At 34.2% G+C, this 16,823-nt stretch overlaps 1 protein-coding gene across 2 annotated transcripts in view; it reads right to left on the bottom strand.

Moving 5' to 3' along the window:
* Positions 1–3,064: 3,064 nt before the first annotated feature.
* LOC135201849 (ubiquitin carboxyl-terminal hydrolase 31-like) overlaps positions 3,065–16,823 on the bottom strand; it is a 269,858-nt gene continuing 256,099 nt past the window's right edge. For both annotated transcript variants that reach the window (XM_064231136.1, XM_064231137.1), the window contains 6 exons: positions 15,562–15,702; positions 15,058–15,316; positions 14,607–14,719; positions 14,344–14,470; positions 14,064–14,188; positions 3,065–5,637 (listed from right to left, as the gene is read on the bottom strand). In XM_064231136.1, the coding sequence (XP_064087206.1) occupies positions 3,946–5,637; positions 14,064–14,188; positions 14,344–14,470; positions 14,607–14,719; positions 15,058–15,316; positions 15,562–15,702 (2,457 nt within the window). In that variant the 3' untranslated portion in view covers positions 3,065–3,945. The remainder of the gene's footprint in view (positions 5,638–14,063; positions 14,189–14,343; positions 14,471–14,606; positions 14,720–15,057; positions 15,317–15,561; positions 15,703–16,823) is intronic.

The raw sequence follows: 16,823 nt of genomic DNA, 5'->3' as shown, positions 1-16,823 counted from the left end.
TATTATATTAATTATCTAATTCTCTAATTTCTTCTCTAATATATTATAATTATAATATATGGTATAATATAAATATGTCTTATAAGGTAATATCCAATTATCTGTATCTATCTATTTCTATATAATTATAATGTATATCTAATTCGTCTATATATATGTATATATAATGTCTATATATAATTGTAATATAATATGTTACTTATCTACTATGTATATATATATGTATATAATATGTTAATACTCTGTTATTATATATATGGTCTATATATCTTGTTATATATTTATATATATATTGTCATATATGTAGATATATATGCCTTATTATATATGGTATTTATATAATATGTATAATATCTGTATTATATATAATATGTTATATATTATAGTATTATAATGTATTAATATATATGTATAATATTATATGTCTATATATATGTTATCATTATGTCTAATTATATATGTATATATGTATGGTTATATATGTATATATTAATGGTATATTTATATGTCATATTATGTATGTATATATATATGTATAATAATATGTATTATAAATATTATTTTTTTCAAAATGGTTTAATATATATATATGTTATATATATCTATGGTATATATATATATGTATATATAATAGATGTATATATATATGATAATTAGATATGATATATATATATGTAGGTTGTATATATATCGTTATGTATATGTCTGATATATGTATGGTATAGATGTATATATATATGTATATATATATGTGTATATTATGTATTATGTATATAATAATATATATGTATAAATATATATGTATATATATATAATAATGTATATATTATATGTATATATAATATATTATATGTTGTATATATATATATATGTATAATATAATATAGTATTAGTATATATATATTAAATGTATAATATATATATGGGTTATAATAATATATGATATGTATATAATATATATTATAATATATATATAATATATGTATTATATCTATGTTGATGTATATATATATATGTATTGTATATAATGTATTAATGTATGAATATATATATATATATATATTATATGTATATTTATCTAATATATATATGTATATTATATATTATATATATATATATATAATATATATGTATAATTATATATATATGTATATATATATATTATATGGTATATATATATATATGTATATATAATATATATATATATATATATTATGTGTATAATATATTATGTATATATAATGTATATGTTAATATTATATGTATATGATATATTATTATATATATATGGGTAATATATATATATATATTATATATAATATATATATATGTAACTATATTATATATATATGTATCTATTATCGTGTATATATATATGTGTATATATATATGTGTGTTATGTATATGTGTTATATGGTGTGTTATTATTTTGTTATAGTGTTGTTTGTATATGTATATGTGTGTATAGTAAGAATGTGTGTATATGATCGTGTATATATTGTTATCTGTGTATATATGTATATGTATGATATGTATATGTGTAATATGTATATGTACGTATATGTCTATGTAGTAATGTATATATGTGTATGTATATATATGTGTATGGTAATATATGTTTATGGATACCTAGTAGAATGGTGACACCTATTATATAATTGTGTATGTATATATGTGTATGTAATATATAGATATAGATATATATATATATATATATAATAAATATAATATAATGAACAAAAGTTACAGCCATGAAGGAAAATTGAAGTTAGTGGAGATGCTAAGTACTTTCGTGTTTTTACCAAGACATGGTCACTAAGACACGAGACAAAAGTACTTAGCATCTGCAGTGTTTCAGTTTTCCTTCATGGCACTAGCTTTGTTCGTATAATCATCACGTTTCTGTCTTCCTTTGTGATTTAAAATAATCATATATACATATATATATATATATATATATATATATATATATATATAATATATATATTATATACATTTATATATATAAATATATATATATATGTTTTTGTTTCTTTGTGGCAAGCTTATGTCTGGTTTTTGTTTGGATAAATGCAAACATGAAATTATCTCACCCGATCAATATTAACATTATTTCTCATACATTATTCACTATGGCAAATTTTCTTGTGACATAAATAGTATTTTCTGGTCTCATGGTAAACCTAATTTCTTTTATCTTGAGCTTGTATAAGATTTTGAAAAGACATGACACTCTTATTTATTTCTCTACTGGTATTTCTATCCATTTTTTTTTCCCAAATCATGACTTTATTCTAGTCATAAAAAAAATTCTGTCTCTCTAAATAAACCAGTATTTAGGTACTGCAAATGATTTACCTTTACTATTTTTTTTATCCACCAATCTAGAACTACGAAGTCTTGTAAATTTGTCATTCTTTGTATTAATATATAATTGGGAATGAAACCATTGAAAAAATATTCATTTCCAGTGACTGGGAAATTAAACAATTATAAAAGAAGTATCAAAATATTCCTGTCCGAGAGTTCAGTAAGTGATGGAGCCATATGACATTAAGCAGTTCATCATGCTCATCAGGGAATTCTATCAGCTGTTAGGTCTTGTACAATTAGTTTGTATTCCCATTTGACCTTCCTTTATAATTCTCACTATAGCCACATAGCCCACCTTAAATCATGTTTTCCAAATCTTTTAATTTCACAACAAAGTAATACTTGCGAATGAACAGCTTTTAACGTGGAATATTTCTGACTTCATTAGTAATTATTTTTCATTAATTACAATTATCTTGCTTTGCAAATTACAAAAGCTTTTTGAGCTTGGCATTCCGACTTCATCAATTTTTGCCATTAAAATGGAATGTATTTCAAATCATATCCTCGATTATAGTAGCTTACCCCCTACATTGCAGAAATTATTTCACTGAAAATGGGACAAGGTAATTGAAACAAGTTAGGAATGATAGTACTCTTTGTCAAGTCTATCTCAGGAAGCAAATACTGAACGTAATAGTTTTACAACCACACAAATATCTCTATATCAGGGTTTGAGAGAAATTCAATGTTAGCAACTGCATTATTATTATTCATTATATACAAATTCTGTGCCTTCATAAAATAACAAATGATATGTTTTCATACACATTACCTATGAACTTGTTTAACATAGCAGCCACAAATTAAAAATGATTAAGCTTTGCAGACAAGAAAGCTTTATTTATAAGCCAAACTCAAGATGTGAAAATTAATAAACTAAGAGCAATGAAACAAGTCACTCATGCTTATTGCACTCTCATTCAAACCACACTGGATTTTAATGTACAGTTTGTGCATAATTACAACATTCACATCAATATTGCTACACTAACTTCTTCACCATTTATGCCAGTTATATTCGTAAAGCTTGACAATAATCCTAATTCGTCTGCGTAAAGTTCAATTTCAAAGCTACTGGCAAAAACTACATTTGAAAGTCATTTGAGCTGCCAGCAATATTACAATATGCTATCATGTAACCTGAAAATCAAGAAAAGTTGGGGCACTTTTAATAATTAAAAAATCTGATAAATATATCTTATTAAAAAGTATGTACATGGAATGTAAAAAACTGCAAGTGCATCTGAAAAAGCTTATGTGCTCATCTTAATTCGAATAATTTAAACACTAAAGAATTGCATAAAATCTTGTATATATATTATTTTTATATATAAAAATTTACAAATATTTTGAATTTTTCAAAATTAACTAAAGCTGCATCACAAATCATAATAAAAAAGGGAATTCATTTTTTATATATATCACCTCCTTAAAACTAAAAATAAATATCACAAGTTTTGCAAGACACTTCATGATCTCGCTTCAGTATTCTCTTAACATAAAAAAAAAATGTCTTCAAAAATTAATGTCCGACTCTGCTAAAAAGTGCATACAGCACTGAAGACGCCATCATACACTCGATTCGGTTATAACTGGAGGGGTGGTGGCAGTGTTGTTTAGGCCAGAAGGATATTCCTTTTGGGGGCAATGGTCCACAATCTCACACGATCGCCCATTCACACTATCCTTCTCATACTTATACTGAATGTCAAATCTTGATTCGGCTCGGTTGTACATGAATTCAGTCTCAAATTTCAAGTCATCTTCATAGGCAATGTCTCTTTCATATCTGCTAGATTCTCCGCGATCGTACTTGAAATCCCGGCTACACCACGAATCCCTCTCATATTTGGGAACAGGATCAAATCCATTTTCTCTTTCATGTTTACTGTATTCCCGTTCACTCCTCGAACTTCTTTCATACCTATATTCCTTCTCGTAACTTTGTTCCCGTTCAAACCTCGGCTCGGGATCGTACTTTGACTCCCTCTCATACCTGGACTCCCTCTCATATCTATGTTCCCTCTCAAATTTGTCCTCTCTTTCATATCTTGAATCTCTCTTGTCACATTTCATGTCCTTATTGTACTTCATTTCACTTCTTTCATATCTCCCATTATGTTTTGATCCATAGCCATTCTGACTACTCTTTACAGGGCCACAATAACTGTAAGTTGGCGAGGTATAATTTTTTCCATTGGTAATAACAGGTTTTGCTGAAGCTCCTCCTCCATTCTCCTTTCTTGACACAACGGATCGCTGACTTCTGAAAGACTCGGCAGATGGGTCCCTTGGTTTGACGGCTGGCCGTTGTGTGTAAGGCCTTGGAGAGCTGCTGTAACCATTTGTAACTGTAGTTTTCAATCTAGGTGGCCTTGGGCTAGCTGTAGGGGTATTAATTACCACAAAACTTGGCGTTTTATTGGTGTTTGTGCTTCTAGTAGATAACCTAGAGGGACCAAGGCAATTAGAGGTGTCGAAAGATTTTGCCAGAGGAGTGATTCTGATCTCGGGTGTGCTTTCGCACTCTTCTCTGTCATCCAAACTACCATTCTGATATATCTGATCAATTCCATTTGTCACAGGGTTGCTAGTTACACTAGACGTGCTACATGAGCTTATCATACTGGGGGTACGGGATATAGTTCTAACACGAGAATCTGGTGTTCCACAACTTGAGGACTCGCTAGGATTTCTTGGGCGGAGGGTCAAGGTGATAACACTACTACGTTTAGGGTGCATTTGAGCATGGGCCTGATGAGCAGCAAGCACTTCTGGTGTGGCAGGGTGTATCCGTACTTCCGGAGTCTTCTCTTCATTCACTTTCTCAATTTCCTTTGTCTCTAATAAAGGCACAGAAGGGTCATCAGACTTAGTCATATGTTCGGTGTCATTTGTCTCTGCATAGCCATTCATTAATTTCTCCTCTTTCAAACTGCTACTTGGATTTCCATCTGTCTCATCAAGGGCAACAGGAGAAGTAGCTTGGCATTTTGTAATCATAACGGTCTTACTTGAAATCTTAACTTCGTCAGCCAGTTCCTCACTGTTTTCTTTCGTTACATCATCGTCCTCATCATCATCATCATCGTCACATTCCATGTTTAATTCACTCTTCTTTCCTCCATCCTGAGATGATGGTATAACCTCCACTTGTACAGTAGTAATTTGCAAATTAGACTTTGGTTCATTTTCATCGTCAAGGGAGTCTTCAGCTTCATGCAGTGTGCTTGTTGATTTCCGCTTCATTACTGGCGATTCCTGTGGAAAATAATATAAAGTAATTAATTACATGACTACAAAAAATTTATAGAATAAAAAAAATCCCAACATAATCTCTACATATTAGTAACTAATATTAAAGTTTTTTTTCCATTAATGGTTATTAATAATAACATTAAAATGTTAATTGTTCTAAATATGGTAATTAAGATACAGAAACAAAAGTTTAAACATTTTAGTTACCAGCCCAGTAAAGTTTAAACATTAAATTTAGTTACCAGTCAATAGTATACTGAAATTCAAAGAAACCCAATATTAAATATGATCCACTTTACACTTGGATTTCTTGTAGCAACACGATGTACTATGAGATATTCTACCATGGGTTTCTTGCAGTGACACGGACTGCACTATCAGATATTCTACTACATACTGTAATCTTATTATTTCTGCTTATAAAACAAGTTGCTAGACCATCTTATGAACCCAGATTTTTTCCACTTAACATTATAGATGGCTATTGGAATTGGAAACTGGCAGTAAATTAAAAAAATTACAATAATGGCCTTTCATACAGATAGCTTTGCAAAAATATTGTTTTAGTCTAATCTTTTTTTCTTTATATATGCATCACCTTCTGAAAGGGATGAAACTAATTTTATCTGGGAAGAGATGAAAATAATTTTTTCTGAGAAGAGATGATTCTTTTTGATAGTGCTATCAAAAATGACAAATTTTTCAATTAATTTGTAACCATTAAAAATGACAAATTTTAAAATTAATTTTTAATTTTTCCAACATACAAAACTTGTCTTAAATATGGGATCTACTTTCAGCGTAAGCTAGAACCAGCCGTTTAACTTAAAACAAAACAAGATGGTTATTGGTACTTGGCTACCGATGGGAGGGGAGGAAGACCCGCCACGTAAGCATCACAGCCTTTTGGCCTAACTCTCCAGTTTTTCAAGGTCAAACAACCCTTTCGGAAGGTCAAGGTGCCGAGACCAATTGTCCCTAACACCGAGCCTAGTCAAACTGAGGAGATGAAAGGTCACTAACCCCCTTACTTGTTGACTATGGAACTACCATGGTACCGTTGCTTATCAACACCACGGAGCGCCTCAGATCCTGACGCTTTTGAAGAGCTAAGAAGTTCCAGGATATTAAAGCGCAGGTTAGGTTAGGTTAGTTTGGGTTAGGTATTCAACCTAATCTAATGAAGTGAAAGTGACTGCTGTTAAGATGAATGCCTTGGGGCATGGAGTATCTCCAATTAGGGGTGTGTGCATTGAGGGAGCCTATGAAGAGCCAGCAACTCTAAGGTTGCGACCAATTCTAAGAAGTTGGTCAAGTCCTAGAAATGTTGCACATGAAAGCATGCCAAGAACAGTCGATCGTTGATATACATAATGAGACACCCTCAACGAACATGCTCTAATGAAAGCCAAGGTGAGAAGTCATGTGAAAATTTTGGAAGAGGTAAGAAGCTCACAAGAGAGAGAAAAAGACACAGAGCTGTCTGCTCAGAAGGGGTACGAAGTCTCCCTGAGAATGAAGGGGAGGAACTTGTGGTAGAATTGACGTGAGTATTCGGAAATACTTGTCCTCAAACACAATGAAGGAATAAGTCGAACTCCTAAAGGTTGCAAGTGCAGTGTGTGTTATTTCTGTCTTGAACCAGGTCAGGGAAGAAAGATCTGCGACTGGTTTCCAATTACCCATTACTTTCTCTACAACAGAGGACAGCTGAAGAAATCAGTAACCGGACTATCCCAATTTCCACCACGTATCCTTTTAGCATCGCCTTCACTGCAGGGAAAGATTCTTCAGTGAGCCAGGACAAATTTGTGGACATGGACTGGATGGTTGATGAGGAGTGGTACAAACTCAAAGGGAAGTTGATATCCTTCCAAAGGACATCTACTACACATGTTTCAGCCACTACAACATGATGCTTAAGGCTAAGGGCACTCCCTAACCAGCAACTGCACCTGGGGAGGAAAACCATCTTAGCGCCTTCTTCCTTCTTCTTACCCTACTTCCTCTTCAAAGGAGGGAAAGGGTTCAAAAGAGACACCTTCAATAGCTTCTGTGGTCCCAAGGCAACCGAAGAACTTTATTGACATCTCTATCTGGCACACTCTCAGTTCCCTGTGTACACCCCATAAATGGATTGGTACCGACTAGTCTCAAACACTTAACACAAGAGCTTCCAAAGACTCCACTTGAAATTACAAGCGAGTCATCGAGAGAGGCATAGTATACATTTGAGTCGATCCGAAGACTGAAGACTTGACAGTAGAGGAAGGTCACGGACGATCTGGGGAAAGAGACTTCCTCTCAGCACATGCCATCCCCTAGAGTTCAAACTTGGAAGTTGGTATTAACAAAACAACTGGAGGACACATGACCATATGGCCTGTCAGAGGCACGGCCATCCATAAGGCCACCCACACCATGAGGAACAAATGACTGGGGGCCTACAAAAATTTACCTGCAGTTAGAAACATACAGGAGTCCGAAGAATCTTGTGCTGTCAAAACTGTAACTACCCCAGCTCCAGAACTGATTATAGTGCCAAAGTTGAGTGGGAACAACTATTCTTATACTACCTGTAGAATGTCTTAGTTCCTGTGGATGAACAAGCCATGAAAGGTCATCAACTCCTGCAATGACGGATGTAGTCGTTACCAGAAACGGACATTGGCTGCTCCTGTAAGATTGCTGCAATATCACTACATGAGCAGGGCACTGCACAGACATACCCTCAATTCCACAAGAACATGCCACAGATGTCCAAGAAAGTGGCATTGATGCCCCTCCCCACGGTGGAGGAAACGCTTTCGGAAGAGTGAAGTAGCTCTTAAAGCTATGACACACTGCAACGATGCACATACACCCGAACTGAAGTCGACTGGCAGATTGGGTGCCCATGAAGGATTCTGTACAATGGGAACAGTCACACAACTGTTCAAACATGCCTGATGGCTGTCCCTCCGATGGTGTGTTGTCTTCCTTAAAGACACTGTATCCTTCCTGGCCTACCCATCGTCTCTTGAAGGACAAGGAGGAAGTTGAAGAGCTGCGATACAGCATACGACAACAAAGAATGTGAAGGCAGTGATGAAAAACATCATCCCAGGACCTATCATCCAGAATAGGAACAAAGGGAGGGGAAGGGAGCATAAGAATGCCCAATTCTCCTCCCCCACCCCAACCCAGATAAGACAAGGGTGCCTTGACACTGGAGACAACTTGCCAGAACCAGTGAAATTGCCTAAGGGACCTGTAACATAACCTCTGCTTCCTTCACGTGCCAAGGGAGAGGGGGATTCCGAAGGCAAGCAGAAACTCTTGTACAACAGGTTACGACACCACCGCACTGTAGCAAGATAACCCACGTCTGTCTCAAGCCTCTCAAGCTCTGCCACATCTGAAACTTAAAATATTACAACATTCCAAGTATTTGAGAAGTTGAAATAAAAACCCTGCTTGTTTCAAAAAGAAAACACTCGGAACAAACAGATAAGAGATGTAAAACAAGGATTTTCGATAGAACGAAGTTCAGAAAGCGTCTATAAACAGGAAGGTTGGAGGCAAGATGGCAGTCCCTCTTTCCTTATTTGCAAAAATATAATAAATACCAAGGATAAAACTTGAGTTGGGTTTGTGTTATATAAAAAAGCAAAACAAGTTACAGCAAATACCAAAGAGAAAGGCCCATACATTGCATCTCTCACCCTTGGGCAGTGGGAATGACTGGCAACTACAGAAGCAGCAGCAGCAGCAGCAGCTCAGCCCCCACTACTTCCATCCATGAGTGATAAAAAAACTAGGCAGTATAATTGTGCAAGTGCAGCAAGAAAGAGCAAATATATAAACAGAGTAGAACAAGTTATAAAGTTGCAGTATTTCCAAGTAAGCAAAATATCACAAAACAACAATTATAATAAAAAACAAAATGAATTGTGAAAAACTAAGTCGAACAGCAGGCAGCAGAGGGGAGACATCTCAAACTGCAAGCGAAAGGTAAAGTGGATGCTTACTGACTTGAGGTTGGGGGATTCCTCCCCTACTGTGAGTAGCCAACTACCAATAACCACCTAATTTTAAGTTAAACAGCTGGATTCGGCTTGTGCTGAAAATAAATCCCATAAGTAATGATCAAAGGTTTGTTCGTATATGTGTAGGAACAATTAGATTTTAAATTGTTTCTGGGATGGCAACATAATGAAAGGTAGTCTCTACCAATGTTGAAAGAGAACAAAAGGATATGGATGAAAACAAGGCAAAAATCAGTGCAAAACAGGTTCTCTTTGCCTTCACAAGGCTGTAATAACCAAAACCCCTGGGCAAATGAGGACTAAGGCCAAACTGTATCTACTCCCAAGGCCCAATACAACAAAGATGGCTTGTAACGAAGAAGCATGAAACAAGGTTGTAATTGTATCTGAAAATAACATGTCCAAAAGGATTATCTTCCACTAAGAATGTTCTTCTGTACAATACCCCAGTCCAGTCTGATGACCTTTCAAACTGTACAATTATACAAATGCTGAAGAATTGACCAACTATTCAGAAGACTCCACCAAAAGTCAAGACTCGTTATATGATGCTGGTCAATCTATGCTACACATTCTTTTTAAAAGATCAAATATTAGAATTATATTCTCTGTACCATCATCAGGCCTGGCAACTTCTTGTATTTACTTTTACAATACTGTTCCATACTGTAAGATGGTCTCTCTCTTTTTCCATGGCAACTTCTTATATTTACTTTTACAATACTGTTCCATACTGTAAGATGGTTTCTCTCTTTTTACTAACTTAAATTTTCTAATACAATAGTCTAAAAGTCTCAATGTGCTACTAATGGCTATGGCATCTATAATCATAAAATCAACTTAAAAAACATTTAAGTTCAAGATGTAGCTACTCCGGTGTTCCCTACAACATTAAAAAAAAAAAAAACAGTCAATGGGTTCTTGAAGAATCACATCTGTAACCATACAAATTTTAAATTCAAGATGTAGCTGCAGTTTCAACAACCAGCTAGAAATGCAATGATGCAAAAACTTGAGATTAAAGGTCAAGTAAGCTGCATTACATTTGGAAAAATCCTAAAACCTTCCAACTTAATTTTGAGAAACCAAAAACAAAACTGTGTCCTCATGGAATTGTCCATCATACACACACACAGAGAGAGAGAGAGAGAGAGAGAGAGAGAGAGAGAGAGAGAGAGAGAGAGAGAGAGAGAGAGAGAGAGAGAGAGAGAGAGAGAGAGCTTAAATTTCAAGTTGCTTTGCCTCAGTTAGGGACTGGAGCCATCATCTATTACTATAGAATATTCTATAGTCTATAATTCTGAGGTCACCAAAAATTATCTCTTAATTAGAGTTGTCCATCAAGTTCAAACTCCTAAAGCAACAACCTAACACCTTGTATTCTTGCAGTCGTTCCATGGTGCTCCTATATTTCCAACTGTTATATAGCAAAAGGAGAACAATTAGTATCTCTGCCAAGCGAGATACAATAAGCACAACCAGTGGATGAATGACAAGTGTCAACAATACCTAACAGTAATTTTTTCACTTGCAAATAGGTGAGGCAATTAACTGCCTTTCATAACACTGTCAAAAGGAATCTAGTTTTATAGATTCTATAGTGGTGAAGCTATTAACGTACATCTTCTTTGATCCAATGAAGACAAATATTTTGCTTCAGAGCAGTCAAAATAAGAAACTACTCCTTTTCCACACTAGGGAAACATTTTGAATTTTGAACAAAGAGAAGCTGCAGTCAAGAAACTTCAAGACCATGTTCTGGATACAGAACTCTTGTATGTCACCCAAGAAGTTCATGCATCTTAAACTGACTGTATATCAATATTTCAAGAAATGTGTTAACATTCACATGCTGAAACCAGGGGCTTGTGGATCAACTTCAGAGAGATAAGAGGTATAATTTTTCACTGTTCTGGAAACATTTAAAAATAAAATTATACTCCATTTAAAACTAAAATTATGCTCCTAAATTTGTGTTGTTGAAATGATGTTGGGACCACCTTGCTCTGTCAAGGTCTGAATATAACTTTTATTGCTACTCTTTAACTTCTAAAAGTAACAGGATGCAAAATTTACTTCCCTGTCACATGCTTCCATCATATTCTAAATGCCACATTTATGTTAGCCACACTGACTCCTGAGACCCTATAGACCAGAGATGAAACGGACTTATGCCCATTTTGTTATCAGTATCTGCGACTGTCTGGATTAGCAATACATTCCAAGAGAGCGGGCTCAGGTCTTAGAAACGTGGAACAAATCAAGATAAATGACAGCATTAAAGTACCATTAATTCAAGACTGCTTTGGCCCCCCTTGTGGAAGTCTTCTCAGTTTACCAGACTGACTTGCCATGGAATTTACAACACTTCCATTACAAGCTCCATGATGAGAAGCAAGAGGCAAAATCCAATATTCCACTACATCTAGATAAACAATAACCTAGAAATAAATAGTCATGATGCACTTCAACATCCAAAAACAGAACTTGAACTTTGGGTTTATCATATTAAGAAACACCTTTACACCTATCCAAGTCCATGAACATACACCACATAACCGCTATCATCATTAACCCGGGGGGTGCTGCATACAAAATCTTTAAGTTGTCTTTCCTGAACTTAATGTAAACCACAAATATATAATATTGCCAACTGCGAAGAGATCATGTTACAGTGGTCCCCATATTCGTGGGGGATGTGTACCAGACCCCTCCCCTCTGCAAATAGTTAGAATCAACAAATACTAGTTGGAACCCCTATAAAAACGCCAAAAACGGCCTATTTTCGTGGGTAAAACTAAAAAAAAAACACTAAACATTTTTATACTTGGTTTTTTAATAGTTTTACCACAAAAAGTGCATTTTATGATGAAACTGATAAAAAACCCAGGAATTTCTGGGTATTTCTCATAGAAAAATACCACGAATAATGGGTAGATATGGTCCAGAGAGAAATCCGCGAATCCAGAGAACGCAAATACAGGGGGGCCAACTGTAATTCAGTTCTTCTTGTGCCAAGCAATGTCAATGTCAACAACAAAATACATCAACCATATGAAGTACCTATACATGTCACGCCATGTCATGTCTGGTAGAAATAATCTAGAGACATGGACAAGTTATCTGCTGTCAACTCATCTTCTTCTAGGTACATGTAAACATTAGTGATGGACAACAATGTTTTGGAAAACTTACTGTAGAAATAGTTCTCCCATTATTAATCTAACTAAGTTAGTGCATCTCACAATTTTAATTTTCCTGTAATTCATAAAAAACTGACCTTCGATAAAAGTAAGTCAAAATTAATTTGTTTGTAATATTTATCAATAATGGTCACTATCCTTTGGTAATGCACTGTGATCTTCTGATCAGCAACAGTACATGTCAATGTTTTGCATAAATTGTCCATGACACCCCCATGATGTATCATCTTCTGTAATCATGGTCATCCCCAATATTGAAAGCAGCTATCAGTTATTTCCCCATTTTTATCCAAATTATTGGAAGCCCATTAGGATAACAAGGATAAGCATGTTTTCTCCATTCATAATCATAAGCATCATCAAAGCAACCAGACAACAAATTAAAGACAAATTTAAATTCTGATTCAATGAAATAAGAATTACAAATAAGATATCCCAGTATAATAAAGCTATAAAACACATGTGACTGCTAGCAGACACCTCTCTCTAAAAAGTAACAAATGAGTTTTTTTTTTTTAAGTTGCAAACAAATTAACATCTGATCCTAAATACCATTCTTCTTGAATCAACTTACAGAGTTTAGGATATACACAAAGTTGTATACAGTATTATAGATGTCACAGAATACTGAAAAATTGAGTAATATCTTCTTCATCTCATCCTCACTCTCAAATATTTATTTAACCTATTTCTTTTAAATGCCCATCCCAAATAGAAATTTCAGTCAAACAGGTAATGAAAGAACTGTCCTAACTTTACTTTGGTTAAAATCACTTTGTCTGATGTAGACAGCTAAGGTCTCAAAATATTAAAATTCTGTGTTCAATTAACAGAGATATTAAAATTCTGCGTTAAGTTAACATATATTAAAATTCTGCGTTAACATAGTAATTTTTATGATTTGGCATATAAACTGCTTTGTTTACGCATAGAGAACCACCAAATTTGGGGTTTAACATTTATTTTATTGAAATCCATTCTGGTAAGGTTATCGAAGTACCTTAATCCCCAACTCCAATTTATGGATCTACTTAAAAGTAATATTAAAAAAATAGCCTAAAATCTCAAAAAACTGTCAAAATAAGATACGTCTGACTAAAAATATATGTAATTACTTAAAATTTCTGAAAGAAAAATTCATTATCTAAACAATGCACAAACGCTACATGAAACCTAAGGCTCTAAAAATCATTTCTACCTCATGTGAAGCAAGTGGAGCTTCAGTATCTGAAGCATGCTCCCGTTCAGCTGAAGATTGCCTTGGACTTCTCACATTTACAGGCAACGTCCCATAAGATCGACCTCTCTCAAATGGTGGAGGTGCTGGTGAAAAAACAACACATTACAATAACTTTCTAAATCATTTTCATTTAATTCCCTTGCAATATAATTTTTACATATCAACTGTTAACAAGAAATGAGTTTTTCATAAAACATGGGCATTAATGAAGTAACAACTGTTTTAAGCTTATACATACCCTTTTCTTTATCTGCCTGCAGTGCAAGACTGGCAGGAAGGTAAGATATTGGTATCCTGTAAGCCCAATGTTCAGGCTCACCTCCCTCACTGCAGCTAGTGCTAATTATGTTAGCATCACTTCTCCTCTGTAAAGAACATACATATTAGTAAATTCTAGCTTGAAATAAACTATCTAAACAATCAATCAGTTATTAACACTGCCTCAGAATATTTACATGAGAGAGAGAGAGAGAGAAATATTTGTTTTTACAAAACTTTTACCTGATAAAATAATATGTAGGCATTAGGGTTTACCACTTGATCCTCAGATGTAACTTCTACCTTACTGTCATCAAAATTGTACCACTTGTTATCAGCGGTATTTTTACACATGGCTGAAAAGACATGAAAATGCTGATTATTGCCACTAGTAAAAACTTTAGGTAGGAAATACCATTTGCAGCAAGATGATTAGGCCTGAAGGGAAACTTTGACACAAATTAAGTTAGATCATGAAGAATACACTAACCCAAACATTTTTAAAAAGTAAAATTATGTTAAAAAATTAAATTTTTACAGAAAAAACTTTTGTTTTCAGCAGTTTATAGATTCTCCACTTCCTTCAAGAACCAACTAGCCAAAGAGGAATCAAACAGGTCACATAACTCTAGTTCTAGTTAAAAATGATCGATTTTAAGTGAGTAAATAAAAAAAAATCACTTTCACTTCTTACCTGTATAGTGTCCACCTTGCATGTCTTTTCCATGATGATTCACAACTCCATACAAATCATACACATTATATTCATTATATGGTATCAACCGCTTTGGTCTTTTCCATGGAGACCACACTCCTCCAAGGACGCTATTATCAACTCCAACCTGGGAAATGGCGCTGCTAGATCTACTAGCCACATGTTCAGATATGTCAAATCCCAGCAAAGGAAATCTGACTGTTGTGGACAATTTTGAAGAATTGGTTTGAAGGGTTCCCTGAAATTATTTTTAAAAATGATAATAGTATATTCATACATTCTTCTTCAAAAAATCTAACAAAAATGCTTTCTTATACTTATATGCACAATGAAAATATGTATAAAACAAAACACTAAAGTCAATATCATATGTTAAAAATATTAAATTTCACTGAACAAAATACTATTTACCCTATTTGTAACTGCCAAGTATTTTAAATTAAGCAAAATGAACGAAGTTTCACTAAGTACAGCAGTACTCACCTGTCTAAACCTTTTTAAGTGCAAAACAAGAATTTGCGGTGCAGACCACAGCATTAACCTTTTCACTACCTGCTGCTTGCGATTACAAGTTGGGCAGTGCCATGCGTCTCCACATCCTAGTTTCTCAGCTGATGTATGAAGCTGAAAGGTTTATTGCAAATTAAATAAACTACAAATTTGCATAAGGATACTACTCAATACCTCTACAAACCTAGAACATACTTCCCATAAATATATTATTAAAAAGGATACTACATACAACTAACCATCTAATTTCAAGGGTTTTGAGTGCAAGGATTTGATAACAGAATTTTTATCAATTATATGGTATTTTTTTTATATTCATGGTTTGTGGCCATACATGTAAACCCGATTCATGTAAGCTGATATGTAAAAAAAAAAAAAAAAAAAAAAAAAAAAAAAAAAAAAAAAAAAAAAAAAAAAAAAAAAAAAAAAAAATCCATAAAATATGATATTGTTATTATACAATTAAGTTTGTTCATACTTACCTGGCAGATATATATATAGCTGTATTTTCTGACGTCCGACAGAAATTTCAAAACTCGCGGCACACGCAGTGGGCGGCCAGGTGGTAGTACCCATTCCCGCCGCTGGGAGGCGATATCAGAACCATTCCCATTTTCTATTCATATTTTTATTAATGTCTCTGTCTCCTGAGGGGAGGAGGGCGGGCACTTTAATTATATATATCTGCCAGGTAAGTATGAACAAACTTAATTGTATAATAACAATAACATTTTGTTCATGCCACTTACCTGACAGATATATATATAGCTGAATCCCACCTTCGGATGGTGGGAAGAGACAGAATATGACAATTTGTCGAAAATTGCATTTTTCCTAACTATACAAACCTGAGGTCCTTTAACAATAGGAAGGTAACTAGCGGCAGCTGGGACGGTCGTAAGCTTCGAACAAGGGGAGAACGGTAGTTAACTGCTTGTCCGATCGTGCGCGCGCCCGCGCGCCCGAGAGGTGAAGAATCACTTTTGCTTTAGGCCCATGCAAAAAGTTGCAGAGTGAGGGGTGGCATGAGGTGGGACTATATGTAAAGGACCTCAGGTTTGTATAGTTAGGAAAAATGCAATTTTCGACAAATTGTCATTTGTTCCGATACGTAATACAAACCCTCGGTCCTTTAACAATAGGAAGACTCACTTCTTGGTGGGAGGAATCTGAGTCTTTTGGTGAACAGACTGGTGTTCGTCCAAACCCTGGAGGTGCCTCCCATGGTCGTAAGA

This window comes from Macrobrachium nipponense, chromosome 28 (genome assembly GCF_015104395.2).
Source record: "Macrobrachium nipponense isolate FS-2020 chromosome 28, ASM1510439v2, whole genome shotgun sequence".
NCBI classification, from domain to species: Eukaryota; Metazoa; Arthropoda; class Malacostraca; order Decapoda; family Palaemonidae; genus Macrobrachium; species Macrobrachium nipponense.
This window is presented reverse-complemented; position numbering and strand designations above follow the sequence as displayed.